We start from the raw sequence: 19,453 nt of genomic DNA, 5'->3' as shown, positions 1-19,453 counted from the left end.
TTAAAACATAAGTGGTTTATGTCACACGACTATATGTACACACAATTTACTATTCTGTCCATTTCCGAATGCGATACTAGTTATATAAAGCAGAAGAACCAGGACTAGAGAGAAAAGCTGGCAGTATGGATTTACTAGCCTTCGTTTCCTCGGGAAAATAACGTTAACATTCTGGGTATGAAATCTAGATACAAAAATTAGGACTTATCTTATTCCTTCGAGAGCAAGCGCCTCTGGTCCACTTTTTACAATTTTAAAATTTTAAGTGTGGCTAACTGTCCTCAAAAAATTACCCATGGATACAGCCTCCGAAGCATAGTGGGCTCACGGAAGTTAGCATCATTCGCCTCACATGCTGAAAAATAATCCGTGTGAAATATGTTTTTAAAAAAACCACACAAAAATGGTATGGAGCGTAGCGCATAAAGCACAGAGAAGCATACATTCTGAATACAAATAAGTCTGTTGAGTTGTCATTGCTGCATGGATTAATCTTCCCACGTCATGATCTATGGTTTCAAAATTACCAAAAAAAAAAAAAAAAAAAAAAAAACCCCACACAAAAAAACCCCAAAACCCACCTCATTACATTTGTTGTCCTGGGAAGGCGTGAATGGTTAAAAAAGACAGGAAAGAAAGAAAAAATAGCCATACTAAATTAGCCAACCTGTGAAGGATTTAAACGATGTATTTGCTCCTGCTTTTGAAAACATACAAAAACAGATTATTGGGCAGTATCAGAACTGTTAGGAAAATACAAGCTAAATGCTGGGGATGCTTTTGCAAAAACACAAAGATTTCAAAAATATGATGACAAGGACTGAAACGTTCAACAATAAAATAATGGAGAATCTCTTCCTGAATGGTCTTAGAGGTTTAAAAAGTATTTCAAAAAGGTAAGCATATTCTATAAATAAATGTAACGGAATCTTTATTTTGTGTATGATTAATAAACATATGTAAGACATGTAAGCTTGAACATGAAAGAACTTCTAAGAAACACAAGATTATGTTTTTGTTTACATATTTTACATTCATCTGAATTTTCTTTTCTCTTTTTAGGTAAATCAGTCCATGTGAAAAATATATAACATTCTTGAGTAAGGTTAGAAGTTCACGTCATGTGATGCCCAGCAAGATAGTAATACCCTTGTCAACTTGCTGCCCTGCACAGCAAACAAACTTCTAGGGTTACATCTTTGACAGCCCAGACAGAGCAAAGGTCACTGAGATGCAAAAGCATTAAAACTGTTGCTTGAAAAGAATTTCATGTCACTAAAGATAAGAATTATTACAGTGCTTTATGGCTATTGCATGGAAAGCTAGATCTACTTACTGCATTCCTTTGAAGAAAAACGGACTTTTTTCTCCCTTCCCTTAAAGGCAAAAATTTGGGAGAGAGTTACTTTAAAAAGGCTTTTGAAAACTACAATTGCTTTAAGCCAAAATACTTCTGTTTGTGGAAGGAGTATCTATAGGTGTCTACCTTCTACACCTGCACTGAAATTTAAAAAAAAAAAACAAAAACCCTCCACGCTTTTGGCAGAAGCTTTATGACACACAATAAAACACACCGACTTAAATTACTATTCAGCAGTGTCCTCAAGGTTGCATTCAGTCTTGGCATTTTACGGCTGCATTTTACAGGACCACAGTGCTCACTTCCTTTCTGAAACAAGCAAACCAAAGCCTCCTGTAACAACCTGCTCCTGCTTTCCTGTCCAGGTCCGGAAATCAGGCCCCTGTTTCCTTTCCACGTGTCACGGTAGGAAGGACTCGGGAAAGCTACTTCCTGAACACACACTTCCTGTCCACCGAGCCTCTGACAGCTGGAGAGAGTGATGAATGAACGTATCAGAGAAGGGAAGGTGACCCTCAACTCCAGCTCTTTGCAGGACATGGGATGATAGGGCAGACCTTGCCCCAGCAGACACGTGGCTGTGAAGAGGTGTAAAGGGCCTGATAAGAAAGCACTCCCCCTCTCTTCTTTCCGTGTAAAATAATTGCTGGTTTATCAAAGCTAACCTCATGCTTGCACTACAGATATGGTTTATCTCCTGCTATTTGGAAATAACAACCCACAAAAAAAGAAAAAAAAACTGCCCATATCATGTGATTTTTGTACATAGCATGTAGAGTTATTTTTCCAGTCTCAGTCATAATTAGTACTTGGGGCCATGTGCCAAGTGGAAGTGGATAAGGGGAATATCCTTCCTCGCCTTCTAGGCCGTCAGTGTCCTTTTCCAATTTCTAAACTGCTGTCACTGGACTCTGGCATTTCTTACCCAATTCATTTGCTTTCTGTGTTAATCATATGCAATGAAGATATGCATGGCCAACATTTAAACAGGCTGCAGATCAATTAGCGGTCTTAAGTTTATCTGATTTTTATCAAAGAAGACAGAGCTGTGGGTCGATTGTCAGAGCCTGTGTCAAGTTGACCTTTTCAGAGATGTCTACATTGCCAGTCCCCTGGGCAACCTGTTGTCCCCTGTTAGTCTCTGAATGGCAGAAGTCTGTTCTGCTCAAGCACAAAGTATACACAGATGTCTATATTACATTCTTATAGGTTTGACAGCAACTGCATGTTGTATCTATAAACTGTCCTTCAGCAGTGACACTTCCTCAATGATGATAAGCTAATTTATGCAACCAAATCTCCTTTGTGCAGAAATGAAAGCTAATTGAGTCATTACAAAGTAATTCAGGAAGGAATACCTTGTATAAATTGGCTTACTTTATAAATCCTTCTCAAGGGTTTCCATGCATCCTAAATGGGACTAAGCAGCTTATCAGCCGGTAAGATACCCAGATCGAACCAGCCAACTTCGGGGAGCTGCGTACACGTCTTTGGAGCCGTAGGAAAGTGACCGAAGGGAAAGGAAACAAAACCAAGAGAAGCTTCCCCAGGAAGCCACACCAGTCGTTACCTGTGCTGGGAAGAGCACTGTCCTGGCTCATCTTCCTTTGTTCCTCCACTTGCGCAGGAACACTGTCCTCCTCCTCTTCTGTAAACAAGCAGAAAGGCACAGTGAAGGGTCGGCTCAGAAATAGCAGTACTCACCCCGGCTGACGAGCCAAACGGAAAGTTTAGAACATATAAATATTCCTTCTCAAAGGATGAAACCACTCAACATTCACATTCCTTTTCCAATAATCTAAAGCTGAACAAACAGACCTCTAGCTGTTTCCAGAGAGCAACCTCACCAGTTGGCTTGATAAAACCCAAGATACGTCCTAAAGCCGCACATACTTGGTTTTAAGTACTTACAGAAACTCATCTGGAAGGCTCCCCAGTGCAGACCGGCCCGGAAATCCAGGGAAGGAACACCCGCACTACATGGACAGACCCACCACGGATAAAACCGTAGTCCCTAAAACATCGTTGTGGGCGAGGGAAATGTGTGATACAAAATGTAGTTAACCTATAAATCATTTCTTGAGTATCAAGTGTTCCCACTTGATCTTCACAGGAGAATACTAGAAGGATCCTCACCCTTCAAGGCAATCCCCACTAAATGCTACTCAGATCTACTCTATGCCATAAGCTATAGCAGATGCTAAGATTTCACAGATCCTTCTAAATCCTTCTCTCACAGATGAGTTAACTGAGGCTCAAAAAGGTACAGAAGCATCCACTGTTTGTGATTCTAACTCGGGCTTGTGATCATAACGTCCGTGTTCTTTATCCGGCGATATATTCAGGCCCCATGTTTGTTATTTCCACACTCTCCTTTTACATGCATTTCCCCCAAGTTATAGGAAGAAACAGGAGAAGATTAAATAAGAAGAGTTTTGTGCAGGGTCAATAGACTATAATTATTTTACATTAAAGAGTCATTTATTACATGTCCATTTTCCTCACCTAAGGATTTATACACACTTTAGTAATATTTAAGAGAGGACATATGAACTAAATGGCATGCCCAAGAAAAACAGAGTTCAAAAAGAATACTTTCAAGAAAAAGGAAAAACGTTATTGTAAAATATGCAAAATATAGAAATAAAGCCATTATGGCTATTACATAAATCAACCAGCAAATCTTCATTGGGCATTAGCTACCTGGAAGAGGGAGGTTCTACCAGGGAGGCAAAGACAGTAGAGAGCTTGCGCCCTCGGGAAGCTGACAGCCTACAAGGGACAGAAGAGAGCATCTAAAGGAAAATGGGATGGGGGCATAGAACCTGATATGGGAGGCACAAGGTTCAGAAGGAACGCAGAGTGGAAACCACCTAGAGGGGAACGCCAAGAAGGCTTTGAGGGATGGAGAAAATCTGAACAGAGATGGGGACGAGGAACTGTCTAGACAGAGGGAGAGTCATAAGCAAAAGAAAAAGCACAATAATATCCATTTGGCTAAAGAATGCAGTACTCAAAAGGGGAGAATAGGAGGGAGATAACGTTAGTGGTCTTGGCCAGCTGTCGAAGGGCCATCAACATCCGGCTATAGACTTTAGCCCTTTTTTGGTGGCAATAAGCGCCCCAGAAGATGTCTGAGCAGAGAAAGGGCAGGACCAAAACTATGCTTGAGGAATGGCCATGGGATTCCGTTGTCCCAGACAGCCTGAAGGAGGGGGTGGGGAGAGAGGGCACTCAGAGTCTGGCTAAAGGGGAAGGAAGTCCTGAACTGCAGGGGCCAAGGAAATGGAAAGGAGCCAGTTATGAAAGGGAAAGGAACGACAATGGATAAACTTTGTGCCTGCCTGGATGTGGAGGGCTGCGGGAGGGAGAGAAACTGAGGGTGCCTCAAGTTTTGAGCTTGGTTAACAGCGAAATAAGAGCATCATTCCTGAAGAAAGAATAGCCAAGGTAAGCTGCACTGCTGAGGGAGCTGTGTTTCTGACGTGAGAGATTTGAATTTATTTATCTGAGTGTGAGAGAGAGACAGACAGAGAGAGAACAGGGGAAAGGCAGAGGAAGAAGGAGAGACTCTCAAGCAGGCTCCCCACTGAGCGCAGAGCCCACCGCAGGACCGCATCCCACAACCCTGAGATCATGACCTGAGCCGAAAACAGGAGTCGGAAGCTTAACCAGCTGTGCCACCCAGCGCCCCTCGGATGTGAGGGGTTTGCTGTACCGGCCGGTCAACCCAGAGGAAATGTCCAGAGGCAACTGGGAAGTTTGGTAGAGAGCTCAGGAGTACAGATACAAAATTAGAAGTCCCATGCGAACTTCGAAGTGGTGGTTAATAAAATTCAACATTTAAATCAAGCTTGAGAGTTACTGTACTTATAAAACAAAAATAGAACTGTTTTGAATTTCTCTAACTCAATTCAAACAAAATAATAAAAACTCAAAAAAAAAAAAAAGGAACAGCTGGAAATAGTTGGCACTTTACACATTTTAAGTTGACCCTAATGTTGGCAGTTTAATACGGTTCAGTCAAACAGTAATTAATACAGGAAGACCTAAGAAAAACCTAGTACTAAATCCTGTCTTTTTCCTCTTCAACAAGTTATCTCACTTATGCCAAACCGCAAGGACTAGTTATCATGTATGAGTTCATAGGATGTTTTCATACAAATTTTAAAGCTATTAGGGACATTTGCCGACCTTTGGTCCAATCTACTTATTTGACAGATGGCTAGTTTTTTTAAAAGGAGAAAACTTTCCTTACTTTTCACACTTTCTCTTTCCCCAGCCCTTCCTCTCCTCTAATTGGGTCACAAATCTGAGAGTGAGGAGTAAATTCAAAAATAGTGAAGTGTGCTTGCCCTCAAGTAAAAAGCCATGACCACGACATAGGGAGCACTAATTTGGGCTCTTAAGAAGACATGACGGGAAATAGACTCACCACCCAAAATTAATGTCAAGATATCACAAAAACTAATTACAGCAATTGAATGGAAAACTCCACTCTTGGCAAAGTAAACAATGTACTTAGAAGAATTTATTACTATGATGTTATTCTTATTTTATTAAAATTTAAGTGCCTATAATATACGCAGTGTATTCTTTTTTTTTTTTTTTTATTTGACAGAGAGAAATCACAAGTAGGCAGAGAGGCAGGCAGAGAGAGAGGAGGAAGCAGGCTCCCCACAGAGCAGAGAGCCCGATGTGGGGCTCGATCCCAGGACCCTGGGATCATGACCTGAGCTGCAGGCAGAGGCTTTAACCCACTGAGCCACCCAGGCACCCTATACGCAGTGTATTCTTAAACTAACAGAATAATGATATTAAAATGTTTACTTAAGTATCAGTATTTACTGAGAAGTATCCAAATTGAAACCCATGTGAGATGCTGACCAAGTAGTAATTTAGAGGAGGAAACACTCATTTTAAAAAAACTTCCTTTCTCCATTTCAAACCTATTTTTAGGTCAGAGCCTTCATACATCAGTTTTTCTTAACGATATTCGAACCACTCATTTTATCTTGGGCTAACAATACAAACAGCTTCCATATAAAAGGAAACAAAAATCAAATTTGGTGAGTATGTGTGTGTTTTAATCTTAAGGGGGAAAAACTCAGACTGAATCTTGAATAAAGTCTAGTACAAGGGAGATGTTCTATAAATACAGAGTGAACAAATGGGTTCAAAATCATGAAAATAAATCCTACTATGTTCAGTTATTAACAGAGAGAAGCTCTCCACAACACTCAAAAAATACATAAGGACAAATGAAAATTCTAGGCAATAATCACCTCCACAATATATTAGAAATATATACACTGTCGTTTTATTTAGGTTTATTATTAACCATATTTTATTTTGGTGTTGAGTCACGATGTCATTATACAATACTAATTAATACCTCAAATAGTCCATGTTGGTGGGTTAATATATTCCATTCAACATTTTAATAACAGTAAACAAAAACAGCTCAGCTATGCGGTAAAATCCATCAAACCACACAGATGGTTATAAGGTTTTCATTATGTGGTTTCCATAGCAATCATATTGCAAATCTGGAAGCTTCTTGCAAATAAGCAGCTTGTATTTACATGCCTCTCAGCTGCAGCACAAAACTCTTCAACGTGTGAAGTTATTATTCCAATCACACATTGTTAGAAGACTCATCAGAAGATTTTGTTGATCAGACGAGATGAAAATAACAGTAAACTAACTGCAGAAGATAATTCAAACACAGTCATACATTTACTAAACGAATCAGTGAGTATTCGAAAAATTCTGACAGTTGTCAGACGGTTTTAACAATACACCAGGTCAAAAATACAGAAGTTCCAGCAACAATCAGATCCCAGAGAATCCGAAAGCTGAACTCCACTCTGGCTCCCCTCTTCAGAAGGTGTCTGGCCTATGAGCCCGGATAGCTCAGTTGGCAGAAGGTGTCTGGCCTTTCTTCTGAGTTGAGCAGAGAAAGACAGACTAGCAGAGAACTGAGTCTTCCCAAATCTTTTTAGGATGACTGCCATTTGAGGAAATGCTTATGTGGGAAAAGTCAAGACCTTTCTTTCCCCCTGCTAGATTAATCAATTTAATTTACAAATTGATCCAGTTCTATAACAGATGGATTATTACCCTAATAAGGATCACAAATCTGTCTAGCTATGCAGTTTTCACAAAACGGCTATTTCTTGCTTACTAATGTTCTTTGTTTAAGGACAAAATAACCCAAAGAGAAAAGCGATAAGCAAATGACACATGCCGCTGACACTGCCTGAAAGAAGGCTCAAGACCATGGGTTAGACCAACACAGGGTGTGTGATGCTCACGGAGGGGATGAAAACTGATCTTACCGTGTTTTTCAGGGAGAAGAGGAGCACATGAGGAAATCTTCTCCTCACACACAATGATTACCTTTCTATAAGCACCTTCAGAAGACAGCTCTGCTGAATTACAACATGTTTTAAGAGACAGAAAACACAGATTCAAAAGCTATGCTCTGAAATAAAGATGGGGTGTAGATCTCTACCTGTCCCGACTTCATCTGGTTATGACACTGTATGTCTGTCTCAAGAAAAGTTACTATTTTTTGCTTAAATGTTCATGCTGTAAGCATTTATGTCCATTAGGTAACTAAACCCTCGTAACAATCCTATGAGGCAATAACAGGTATTTTTTATCATATTTTACAGACAGAGCTTGAAGAACTTGCCCAGGTTCACACAAGCAATCAGAACAGGGACTGAAATTCTAGCGTGTGACTCCTCTTCACCTTCTCTAGTTTACAGATGGGATTGTTTTCTAAAGTTTCATTTGAATACTGGCTATTTGTGGACTTGGAAATCATTTTCACAAAAGTGGGCAGATTCTATTCTACCGTAAGCATTGTATGCAAAGGACGTCTCAAGGTAAGCAATTCTTGCAATGATGATTTAGAAACTGGATTTCAAGCTGGGATTCCCCCAAACACATCTCCTTTCTGTTCTCCCAGCTCTCCTTTCACATCTCTCCTGGCCACACCCTTCAGGCCGGGAGGCCGGCACACAGTACTTGACACTCTGGAAAGGTCCCTCATGCAACTCATAATTGAAGTAATAGTTCAGTTATTTCAAATAATATTTCATTTATTTTATTGTGAAATACTATTGCATCATTTTTTCTAGGCCAGCCAGCTTGTCTTTCTCTTTGAATTTCAATAAAGAAAACATGTTTAAATGTAGACAGTTCCGGTGAGTGTTTTCACAAACAAAGAAGTTCCCCCCAAAGAAGTTCGCCTACATTCCAGAGCAACAGATTACCCTACACGTTTCTCCAGGGGTCTGAGCGCCAGGGTATTACAAGCAAGATGGCTTCAGCTGGGAGAAGACAGGACAGACGTGATGGGGAAGGGAAGACCCCTGTGGTCGGCCCCAACAGTTCGGTGTAAAAGAGGGGAAAATGCAGGGAGGATTCACACAAAGGGGACCTCAGCTCCTCCTCCCTCAGGACCTGGGGCAAGCCTCAAAGCTGGCAGTAGGGGTGAGACCAGCGGAAGGGTAGAAGGGGTGTGTGGCAAGGGAATTCAAACCAAGACCGCGGGGAAAAGTGAGCTCCTCCGGGCCTATAAATCCTGGACTACCAGTAAGTTAAAATATGACTCTTCTAAAGGATTTTTCTAACTGACTAATAGACTGACATATATTTTACAGCAATAAAGGACATATGTGTATAAAGACAGAAGCATGTGCCTGTTAGTATTCTATGAAACTTCAAGAGGAACAGAAAGATAAAGATGACTGAAATGGTATATATTTTTTTCTTCTTTCTTTTTTTTTTTTTTAAATGGTATATTTAGAGTCATGTTTACTCTCCTGGAAACTGAGGCACACTGAGGCCTAAAGTTCTAGTTACTCATGTCATCATGAGACTATAATTCTCATCTCTGTAAAGTACAAAGACTAATGTCTACCCCATAGCACTCCGAATGGGATTTGGGCAGGACAATGACATAATCAGATTTCTCAGGGAGAAAAAAATGCACAATTAGCATGTAGTACCAAGGTCATTACCTAAGGAGCTAGGTGTTCTGCAATCACTTATGAATCTGGCAACCCAGAAGGTTAATATGATATCAAAGGCAACCAAATAAGCAATAGTCATTCAATCATACAATCTAATTTTCAACGTTGACATTTCACTTTTCCAGGGTTTCATAGGAAACGGTTATCATTGCACTTCAAAAGCAAAAACAAACACCATGAAAATTATATAGTACATTTCTGTACTATATTAAAGTTAATAATTTATACACAAATCTAAAAACACGAAAATAATAAATTTTCACAGACATTCAACTTGCTAACATCATGGTTGGGATGTTGGGGGAAGAAGCTCAAATTCAAGCAAGAATCCCATTTGACAGAATCTGGAGAAAGTCTTCAGGAAGAAACCTTAGACAGAAAGTAGTTCAACTTCCTTCTGTCATTAACAGGGAACCAGCTTAGGACACCAAATGACTGGACCAAGGTCATGCAACTGGCACTCTGCTCTTCTCCTTCTCTATTGGCTTCTATGCAAGACACGCTCCAGGGGCACCTGGGTGGCTCAGTGGATTAAAGCCTCTGCCTTCGGCTCAGGTCATGATCCCAGGGTCCTGGGATCAAGCCCTGCATCGGGCTCTCTGCTCAGCAGGGAGCCTGCTTCCTCATCTCTCATCTCTCTCTGCCTGCCTCTTTGCCTACTTGTGATCTCTGTCTGTCAAATAAATAAATAAAATCTTTAAAAAAAAAAAAGAAAGAAAGAAAGACACGTTCCAGACATTTCTGGAAAAGTCTCTGCTGCTCCCGAGGTACTTCTCTATTCAGGAGCAGTCTTACAGACTCGATCATCCACAGGCAATGATGGAAGCAAAGAAAGCACACAGGTTCAAAATAAGGTTTTAATAGGCTAGATTCTGTCAGTTAGAAGTGACTGTGAGTCAGGAAATAATCCTACTCCCAGACAGTGCTAGACATGAGGAAACGACACAATGGGGCTCTTCCTTGTCCCAGTGTATTATATTCATACACGCCATGATATGAAATTCTCGTAACTACTCCATAAAGCTCAAACTCTTAGCTTAATTAATTAACATTTATAATACATTCTGCAGTATTAAAATTCTTTTAACCCAGGAATGTCAAATTATTTCTCAGTTACAGTAACCTTAATCTGGCTCTAGATTTCTGGTACAACTATAGTTTGCTGTTAATAATAGTTCTGTTTTTTAATTTAAATAAACCTTTTTTTATTATTCTTGCTACAGAAGAAATATCTGTTCATGGCTGGGAGTCAGACAGTAGAGATAAAAGCAAAAATACATACATATCTTTAAACCATCCAGGACTTATCCATAACCACTATTAGCATCTTCTCCTAGACCACCTTCACACAGTTTCTGGCTTTTCTTCATTCTCATGTTTATTAAGAATATCCCAATATCTACATATTTCATTATCCCCCCATGTTTCTTATCCAAATGTATTTGTATTTTATTATAAGGAATTTGACTCCCTTTATAGAAAGTAAACTATTTCATCTCAACTTAGATTTTTGGCTGAAATTTTATTCTGTAAAAGAACACTATCTAATGATAAATGGGATGGTGTCAAGATTATTTCACTGTAACTTGGCTGTTTTATAAGGATCTACAACTGTCTGCTCTAACCTGTGGAAGAAAGCACATAGACAGATTCAGAGCTCAGAGCTCCTCTGTGGCAGGCTTTGGCTCTGTGTCCTCTGTTTGCTTATGCAAATACTCCCTTCCTCTGCTGGCACAGCATACCTTAGCCTCCTTTGCAAGAATCCAGGAAAGATAAAGCACAGGGGGCGTAAGAGAAACCACCTCTTATTGGCTTCATATCCCCTGGAGCAACAGTGGTTTCAAGACCCTTCTGGGAAGTAGAGAGTCTATGAGGTCAAAACTATTTTCACAATAAAATGAAGACATTTGCCTTTTTCATTTTGTTAACATTGGCACCGGTACTGCAAAGCAATGATGGGTACATTGCTGAACCCCACAGCATAAATCACTGTAGGGGCACCAAACTGTCACTGTCTTCTCCATGGCCTTGCACGAGCATTAAAAAAACAAGCCAGTTTCACCTACGAATGTCTACGAAGAAGCCGTACACATTATTATTTTCATGTAATATCAACCCTGAGAACATATCTTTTTAATATTCTGTGTGACAAAATCAGAAGAATGCATTAAGCACATTTTTGCATTTCCAGATGTGCAAGAGACTGAGTGGCATGCTGAACTAGCTGCTTTTTTTCATGGAACATCATTTTTACTTGAAAGAATAAGTGGCAGACAAACTATGGTTACTCAGACGTGGGACTGTGGCAGACATTTCCTCGGAAATGAACTAAGTGAGCTTGTTATTTCAAAGAAAACAACTGGCATTTATTGCCATGATAAAATTTAGGCTCTCAAGCAAAAATCAGAGTTTTAGAAACTTAGATCTGCCACTGTAAGCTTGACCGCTCCCCAGTACCTAAAGACTCTTCTAATGAGATTGGTAGTGATATTAATGAGTGTAGTTTTTAAATTTTCCCAATTTTTTGCCAATATTTGGAAATTCTGCATAATGCAGTGAACCAATACTTTCCAAATGACGAAGGCATGATGTTACAAAAACACGCATGGTAAGAGATCCGTTCAAAGTACCAGAGAGATCCATGAATTTTAATGTAACAAAGTATGGATAGGGTTTTGGATTCCAGCTTGCAACTAACATTTAACTACTATTTGTCCAGTTTGGGTACAGTATCAAAGAATATCTACGACCTCCAAGGACCAGTAAAATACTTCCAATTTCCTACTAGAGATCTGTGTGAGGCTGGGTTTCTCCATAGGCTGACTGTACTTAAACCAAAACAACTATCATAAGAGTAAATGAAGATGCAGATTTGAGAGTCTAAATGTATTCTACTAAAATAGACTTTCAAGAGATCTGCCAAAATGTAAATCATGCCTCTCTTTTCACTGATATCTTGGGGGAAATAGAGCAATTTTTCCTAAGAATATTTTATGCTCACATGCAATGGGTTTATCTTTGTGATTTTTTAATTCATTGGTAAACATTTTTTAATATTTCTCAGTTTTAATTTCTAATATAGTAAATATTGAGTAAATAAAATAGTAAAAAAAATTTCTAATATAGTAAATATAGTAAATATTGAGCAGAATCCACATAAATAAAGCTTTGTGGGGTCTTCAGTAATTTTTAAAATTGTAAAGGGCTTCTGAGACCAAAAAGGTGTGGGAAAACTGCCCTTTTTCAAGTTATTATTCAGATTTCAGTTAACATACAGTGTAATATCAGTGCTAGGTATATAATATAATGACTGAACCCTTTCATACAAGGCCCATGCTCATCACAAGTGCCCTCCTTAATCCCCATCACCTATTTAACCCATCCCCCACCCACCTGCCCTCCGGTAACCATCAGTTTGTTCTCTGAAGTTAAGAGTCTGTTTCTTGGTATGACTCTCTCTCTCTTTTCCTCTCTCTCTTGCTCTTTTCTCCTCCTTTGCTCATCTGTTTTATTTCTAAAACTTCACCTACAGGGTGCCTGGGTGGCTCAGTGCTTTGGGCCGCTGCCTTCGGCTCGGGTCATGATCTCAGGGTCCTGGGATCGAGTCCCACATCAGGCTCTCTGCTCAGCGGGGAGCCTGCTTCCCTCTCACTCTCTCTGCCTGCCTCTCTGCCTACTTATGATCTCTCTCTGTCAAATAAAAAAAAAAATTAAAAAAATAAATAAACTTCACCTACAAGTGAAATCATATGGAATCTGTCTTTCTCTGACTTATTTCACTTAGTATTATACCCTCTACGTCCATCCACGTTGTTGCAAATGGCAAGATCATTTTTAGTGAAATATCTAAACACTGTTGATCCACAAATTGAAAAAATTGATAGCCTGCTAACCCAGAACAGTATTTGATAATTATTTTATTTTCCCAAAGCACACAATCTCAGGATTGAATCTCATTATACCGTTGAGTCATATTGAGCTGTTAACCAGAATCCCTATGTGTGTTTCCCATTTGCTTCCAAGCCAAGTCTTTCCTTTCTCATACTTGTGCATCAAGATTTTTGGAGCAAATGTGATATCCTCTCATATGTCATCTTGTTAGATTTGATCCATAATTTCAGTCTACTGAGGGCGCAGCCTGTACATCCTCATCTAGGCATTGATAAGTATGATGGTACGACAATACTGAGAATGAAGCTCTAAGGCATTCACAAAATAAAGTAATCAACACCCTTTGGGCACAGCTCTATAGTCAGTGATCCAATAGAGTTTATATCCATAAAGATTTCATGAGAATCCTGGCCAAATGCCTCACTTAAATATAGTTACATGTCTGTCATTTCCCTGAACACATGATGGGCTCTGGTAATCATGATTTCATCTTCTAGATAGCATGGAAGTCTCTCTTTGATGCTTTATTTTGGTGTCCACTTCAAAGTTCCTAAACTGTCTAGGTCTGCAGAATCCATCTGTCATGGATAATGTCACGCTCCTCCTAGAAGCCCTCTTCAGGGCCAACACAACCAACCTCCGGTTACTGCGACCCAGACTGCTGCGGGCTCACAGCTGTCTCCCTCACCAGGAACTGTCCTCAGCGACACAGAACTGCCTCTTTCAAGATGACACCCCTCCCAGAAGAGCCAGGACTCAGTGACTAGCTGACATGGGGACATAAAGACATGCTCCTTTGTCTCAACAACAACCTTGAAGAATCATCCCAGACCCAGAGCTCCCCAAGAGCTCAGCTGAGGCCTCATAAAAGCTGCATCGTGGGTCAGCCTCTCCCACCCAATTCGGCCTCCCTCGCTTCCTACGAGAGTATCTGCCGAGATCACTCGCCAGTAAGTCTTCTACGTACAACAGTCTCAGAGCTATTCCAGGAAACCCAACTTAAGATACTGCAACTTTCTACTCTTTTTTGAAGAGTTCACCGTTCAATTGCTAGACTCCATACTTCCAGCATTTCTCTCTTCCTGCATGTTTCCGTCAAAATCAGTGACAGTAGTTCATCTACTTCATTTACACCTTGTCTTGTGATGTAGTCTTACTTAAGCCAGAAGGCAAACTTAACTCCTATTCATCTTTAAGGCTCCAATGTCCCCTACTGTAGGGTGCTTTCCCCAAACTCCTCCAGGCAGCTGGGCACCCCCCCCCCTTTGTGCTCTCCCAGCCTCGGTACAGGTCTCCATTACCAATGCTCTCTCAGAGCACTGCAAACATTTGTCTCCTTGTCTCTTTTTCTTCCGAGTGTCTACTCCCCCACCAGCCCTAACAGAGGGGCTGGGACAAAAAAATATTTTCCATGAATGTTTGATGAATGTAAAATCAAATGGATCTTGGTTAACTGGGTATTCTATTAGAATCTCTTTGCCCGTCCTTGGCTTCTGCTACCTGCTACCAATCTTATCAGTTGGAGGAAAATTCTTGACGGAAAAGGAGCAAATAAAATAGAAACCGATTGTTTTCTTGGAAATTACTGCCCCTAATAAATTTCAAAAACAAACAAAAACATAGGGCAATTATACACCTTTTGTTACACCTAGCATAATTTACAAATTTCAGCTCTTTTCATGTTTTCCTTGGTTATTTGGCCATTTCAGTGCTTGATCTATAACCCTATAAAGCTGCATTAATTGGACAGATCATAGCACAAAGACATTGATATAGCTTTGCCCCGCCCCCACTTTTCCTCATTGCAATCATTAAGCATTAAGTGCTATTTTAAAATACTTGTCTTTAGTGCCATACATTTACACCTATTTCTTGGAATTTTCTGAAATCTGCCTTGCTAAAGTCTAGGCAAATACATCTGGCTGATGGCCAGTTTTTTCCTCATTGGTTGTGATGGATTCTAAGATGACAACTGCTTTTGTCTAATTTTCTCCACAGTTAAATCTGGATATGGCAGCAGTTTCCCTATTTACTTCCTATATCCTTTGGCCCCCATTGTTTCATCTGCAACTCCGTGTTTAAAATCTACCTGAAGAAGGAACAAGACGCAGTGGTAATGACTGTTTCGTGCTTTTCCTTCCTCTCCATGTTCTTACTGTCAGCTCCTCTGAGTGAAGACTCCTCATTGCTAAACACTTTAAAAAAACCCCTAACCTTCCCAGTCCCTGTGTGTCCCAGGCACAAGAAGCTGAGGGTGAGCAGAAAGTCATTCTCGGTCTCTCAGTCCTTTGTGCTCAACTGGTTAGGCTTGCAAGTAATCGTTACCCCCTGCTTAGAAGCCCTAAATCCAAGGAACGGAAAAGATTGAGCACACAGTCTTGAATATTTAATATTTATAGGGCAATTATCAAATAACAGCCCCACGTGTATTTTTCTATTACCACTACACGCTCCCGCTGTGATATGTAACTTCCAGTTTGGGAGCAGATATTATGAACATCATCAATATCTCTGGGATCCCACCATGGTGTGCTGTTCACCTAGAGGACTGGTTTGCAAACTGCGAGGGCTTATCAAAACCCAGGCTGCTGGGCCCCACCCATCGAGTTTCCGGTTCAGTGGATTCAGCACGTGCAATTCTAAAAAAGTTTCCAGCCCATGCTGCTGGTCCCGGGGCCACGCTTTGAGAACCACTGACATAGAGGCACACCTTCTGAGGCTTTCTTTTACATAAGAGTTCAGTGGTTTGTGTTCTATCATAATTTGACTATAAGTTAATTAGAACATTGTATCTTCCTACGTTACCTGCCTTTTAAACTTCAAAATACAGGCACACCTCACTAAGTAATTCTAGCGTAAAGTTAATTATCATGAAATTAGTAATGCAGAAATTAGTCCCAAATCAATCCCAAAAGATAAAATGGAATGATAGAAATGCAAATAAAATTTGTATTCCAGAAGTTCATATTACTCTCTCTTCCTAGCTGGACCAATTTAGCAAGCTAATATTTAAACTCTCTGAACCTCAATTTTCAATCTGGAAAACAGAAATACAGAATTTACTTGAGAGAATTACTGTGAGAATAAGATGAGGTGAATTGCCCAGTAGAATGCCCAGTGAGGGAAGATTTACAGTCAAGTGAGGATAATAGTAACCTGAGGACTGGCTATGTACCAGGCACCATGCCATTCACTACATGCACAAATCTCATTTGATCCTCAAAACCCTTTGAGGAAGGTATTGCTGTTAGTCCCATTTTGCAGATGAAGACATGGAGGCACAGAAACATTTAAGTAACTTGCTCAGCATGACACACCAATAAGAAGCAGCGTCAGAATTTGAATCCAGGCAGTCTGCCTCCAGAAGCCAAGTTCTGAAGCACTATGCTTTTTCTTCTCTTTTGATGTAAGACTTTGCATAGATCACTTGTTGTGTTTGTTAATTAATTAAACAGCACTTTAACCTATTGCCATAACATGTAACTTAGGAGAAAGTTAATATTCACGATGTCATGTTGACATATATTCTTTTTTTTTTTTAACACTCTTCAACGACAAAATAACTTGGCTAACTCTGACAGTATTTAAAAAAAAAATAGCTCCCTTGAAAAATAGTGTAACCGCTGGACAAGAGAAGAGTCATGTTTGTAATGGCCACAGAAAGTGAAAAGCTTGGCATTTGCCCCCTCCATTTTTCTTTCCGTTGGAAGGCAGCTTACAAATGGAAAAATCATCTCCCATCACCTCCCTCTCGGAGGCTGAATATGATGAAGAAACAGAGGAAGGCCAAGCCCCTGAAGCAAGCAGCGCTGAGAGCAGCTTCCGTCCTAGCCAGGAGCTAAGAAGATTGATTAATCCTGAATGAGATAGCTATAGTTTCTCACCAGATTTGACTGCAGTAAGACATGAAAAATGCAGCAAATTAAAGCACTTTACATAATACAAAAGAATGGCACTCTTGAAATAAAAATTTCCATGTACCTTGGAGGAGGGGCTGTGCATGGACTTTCAGAATTATGTTTTTAAGGCAGTTTCAATTCTAAGTTAAGAGGTATTTTTTGACACACAGACACATTTATGATAAAACGTTACAGCGTCTAGAAAATGAAAGATCCTCTAGAACTAGTTTATTTCTGGAGAGAGGAGCTGCCAAAAGAAGCAGGGTAGAAGCTACAGGGGGAAGAAGGAGAGGGTAGGCACACAGAGCTTACTGGAAGGAGGTCGTGGTGTTCATTCCCACAAAACAGCATCTGATGTTCTTTGAAGTACACAAGAATACAAATTTGAGCTTAGGAAAAAAAACACGCTTACAGAACTATGCACCCTCATGTTCACTGCAGTGTTATTTACAATAGCCAAGATACAGAAACAACCCAAGTGTCTGAAGTGTTCATCCACACATGAATGGATAAAGAAGAGCTGGTCTATTTTGTACAATGAAATACTACTCAGCAACAAAAAAGAATAAAATCTTGCCATTTGCCACAACAGGGATAGACCCTGAAGGTATAATGTAAGTGAAATAAGTCAGGCAGAGAAAGACAAATGCCATATAATTTCACTTACATGTGGAATGTTAAAAAAAAAAATGGGGCGCCTGGGTGGCTCACTCATTAAGTGTCTGCGTCCCTGCATCCTGGGATCAAGCCCCGCATCAGGCTCCCTGCTCAGCATGGAGTCTGCTTCTCCCTCTCCCTCTGCTGCTCCCCCTGCTTCTGCTCTCCCTCAAATAAATAAATAAAATCTTAAAAAAAAAAAAAAAAGGAAAACTCCCTTTAAAAAAAAAAGGAACGAACAAATAAAATAAAGCAAAACAAACTCATAGATACAGGGTATAGACTAGTGGTTACAGAGTGGACGGAGGTCTGCTATATCATGGCGGATGGTTACTAGACCTGAGGCAATGATCACTTTGTACTGTGAATTATAAAGCTGCACACCTGAAACTTACATAAGAAAAAAAAAAAAAAAAAAAAAGGAGGGAGAGAGGGAGGGAGGAACCACACTTGCTCGGTTTGGGCTCCCTAAAGGGAGAAGTTGAACTCTCATTTGCAAAGTGTCTTTTGCTTGGATTCCAGAAATAAGGCCAACATAAACAAAATGTCTGCTCTCATGTAAAAGGGACAGGGTATTTTTAATGTACATGGCAGGCAAACCCAACCGTACTTTTTAAGGGTCTCACCCAACAGCGGCCCATGGTAAGACATGGAGTCAACGTTCTGGAAAGACAAATCCTTGCCACCTTAGGGACCTCTAGTCTAGGCAGTGTCAGTGCTCTCAAACTAACCCCCAGCTGATTTTCCAGTACGACAAAGCTTGTTCTCCCGTCCCAGAATCACAATGGTTTCAGATTTTTAAGTTAAATATGATGTTTTACAAACTTCTGGCACATTTCATTAAAATAAAGGTTATGCTGTAATTGTGTATACTGAAATACAATTTAGGGTTTACTTCTATCTACTTAGATAATACAATTAAACATGTAAATTTAATGACATGTCCAACTATAGTACTTATTTAAAGGGTCATTCAGTGTTTACTGCCCTTACTTAGAGCAAATCATGGATTTAAAGAGAACGCATGAAATGACATATGAACTTTCCTGAACAGTCTAATTAGGAGAAAACTGTTAGCTACCTGAAGTGGTTGAACTGCATGACTTATTTACACCTCCTCCAGCTAAATAAGAGTAGTTATCAACCAGCTACTCTGGAATTCAGGTTATAAACAATTTTAGCCTATGATCCTTACTTAGCTTTAGAAAATAATTCCTGGATTAAAAAACTCAGAAAGAAAAATGATCTCAATATAGCTCACTTTCACGAGGAAATATAATACACTACTTGGCGTGTGTCCACAGGAAAAGTCTGGCTCCCAGATGCTTCTTGCCAGCCCACAGCGGATTTCACGATGTTTAAACAACTGACAACATGCGCTCACAGCACTGATGACATAGTGACCAGAAATTCAGCGGGAGCCTGTCTCCTGGGTATTTTCATACACTGAAAAGTAGTATCAAAACAATACAAATCACAGACACACTTCACCAACCCAAAAGATTCAACACAATTCAGTTAGGCCTCTCTCTCTTTTTGTTTTTTTTTTTTTTAAGTGGATGTCACCGAAATTACATGCAAATTTACTACTTCTTCTA

The 19,453-nt window shown here is 40.0% G+C and overlaps 1 protein-coding gene across 2 annotated transcripts in view; it reads right to left on the bottom strand.

The window, feature by feature from the left end:
- The window catches only part of SKAP2 (src kinase associated phosphoprotein 2), a 167,027-nt gene that overhangs the window by 19,682 nt on the left and 127,892 nt on the right, over positions 1-19,453 (bottom strand). For both annotated transcript variants that reach the window (XM_046020903.1, XM_046020904.1), the window contains exon 10: positions 2,931-3,008. In XM_046020903.1, the coding sequence (XP_045876859.1) occupies positions 2,931-3,008 (78 nt within the window). The remainder of the gene's footprint in view (positions 1-2,930; positions 3,009-19,453) is intronic.

This window comes from Meles meles, chromosome 10 (assembly GCF_922984935.1).
Source record: "Meles meles chromosome 10, mMelMel3.1 paternal haplotype, whole genome shotgun sequence".
Lineage (NCBI taxonomy): Eukaryota > Metazoa > Chordata > Mammalia > Carnivora > Mustelidae > Meles > Meles meles.
The sequence above is the reverse complement of the archived record's forward strand: the minus strand, read 5'-3'. Positions and strand labels throughout refer to the sequence as shown.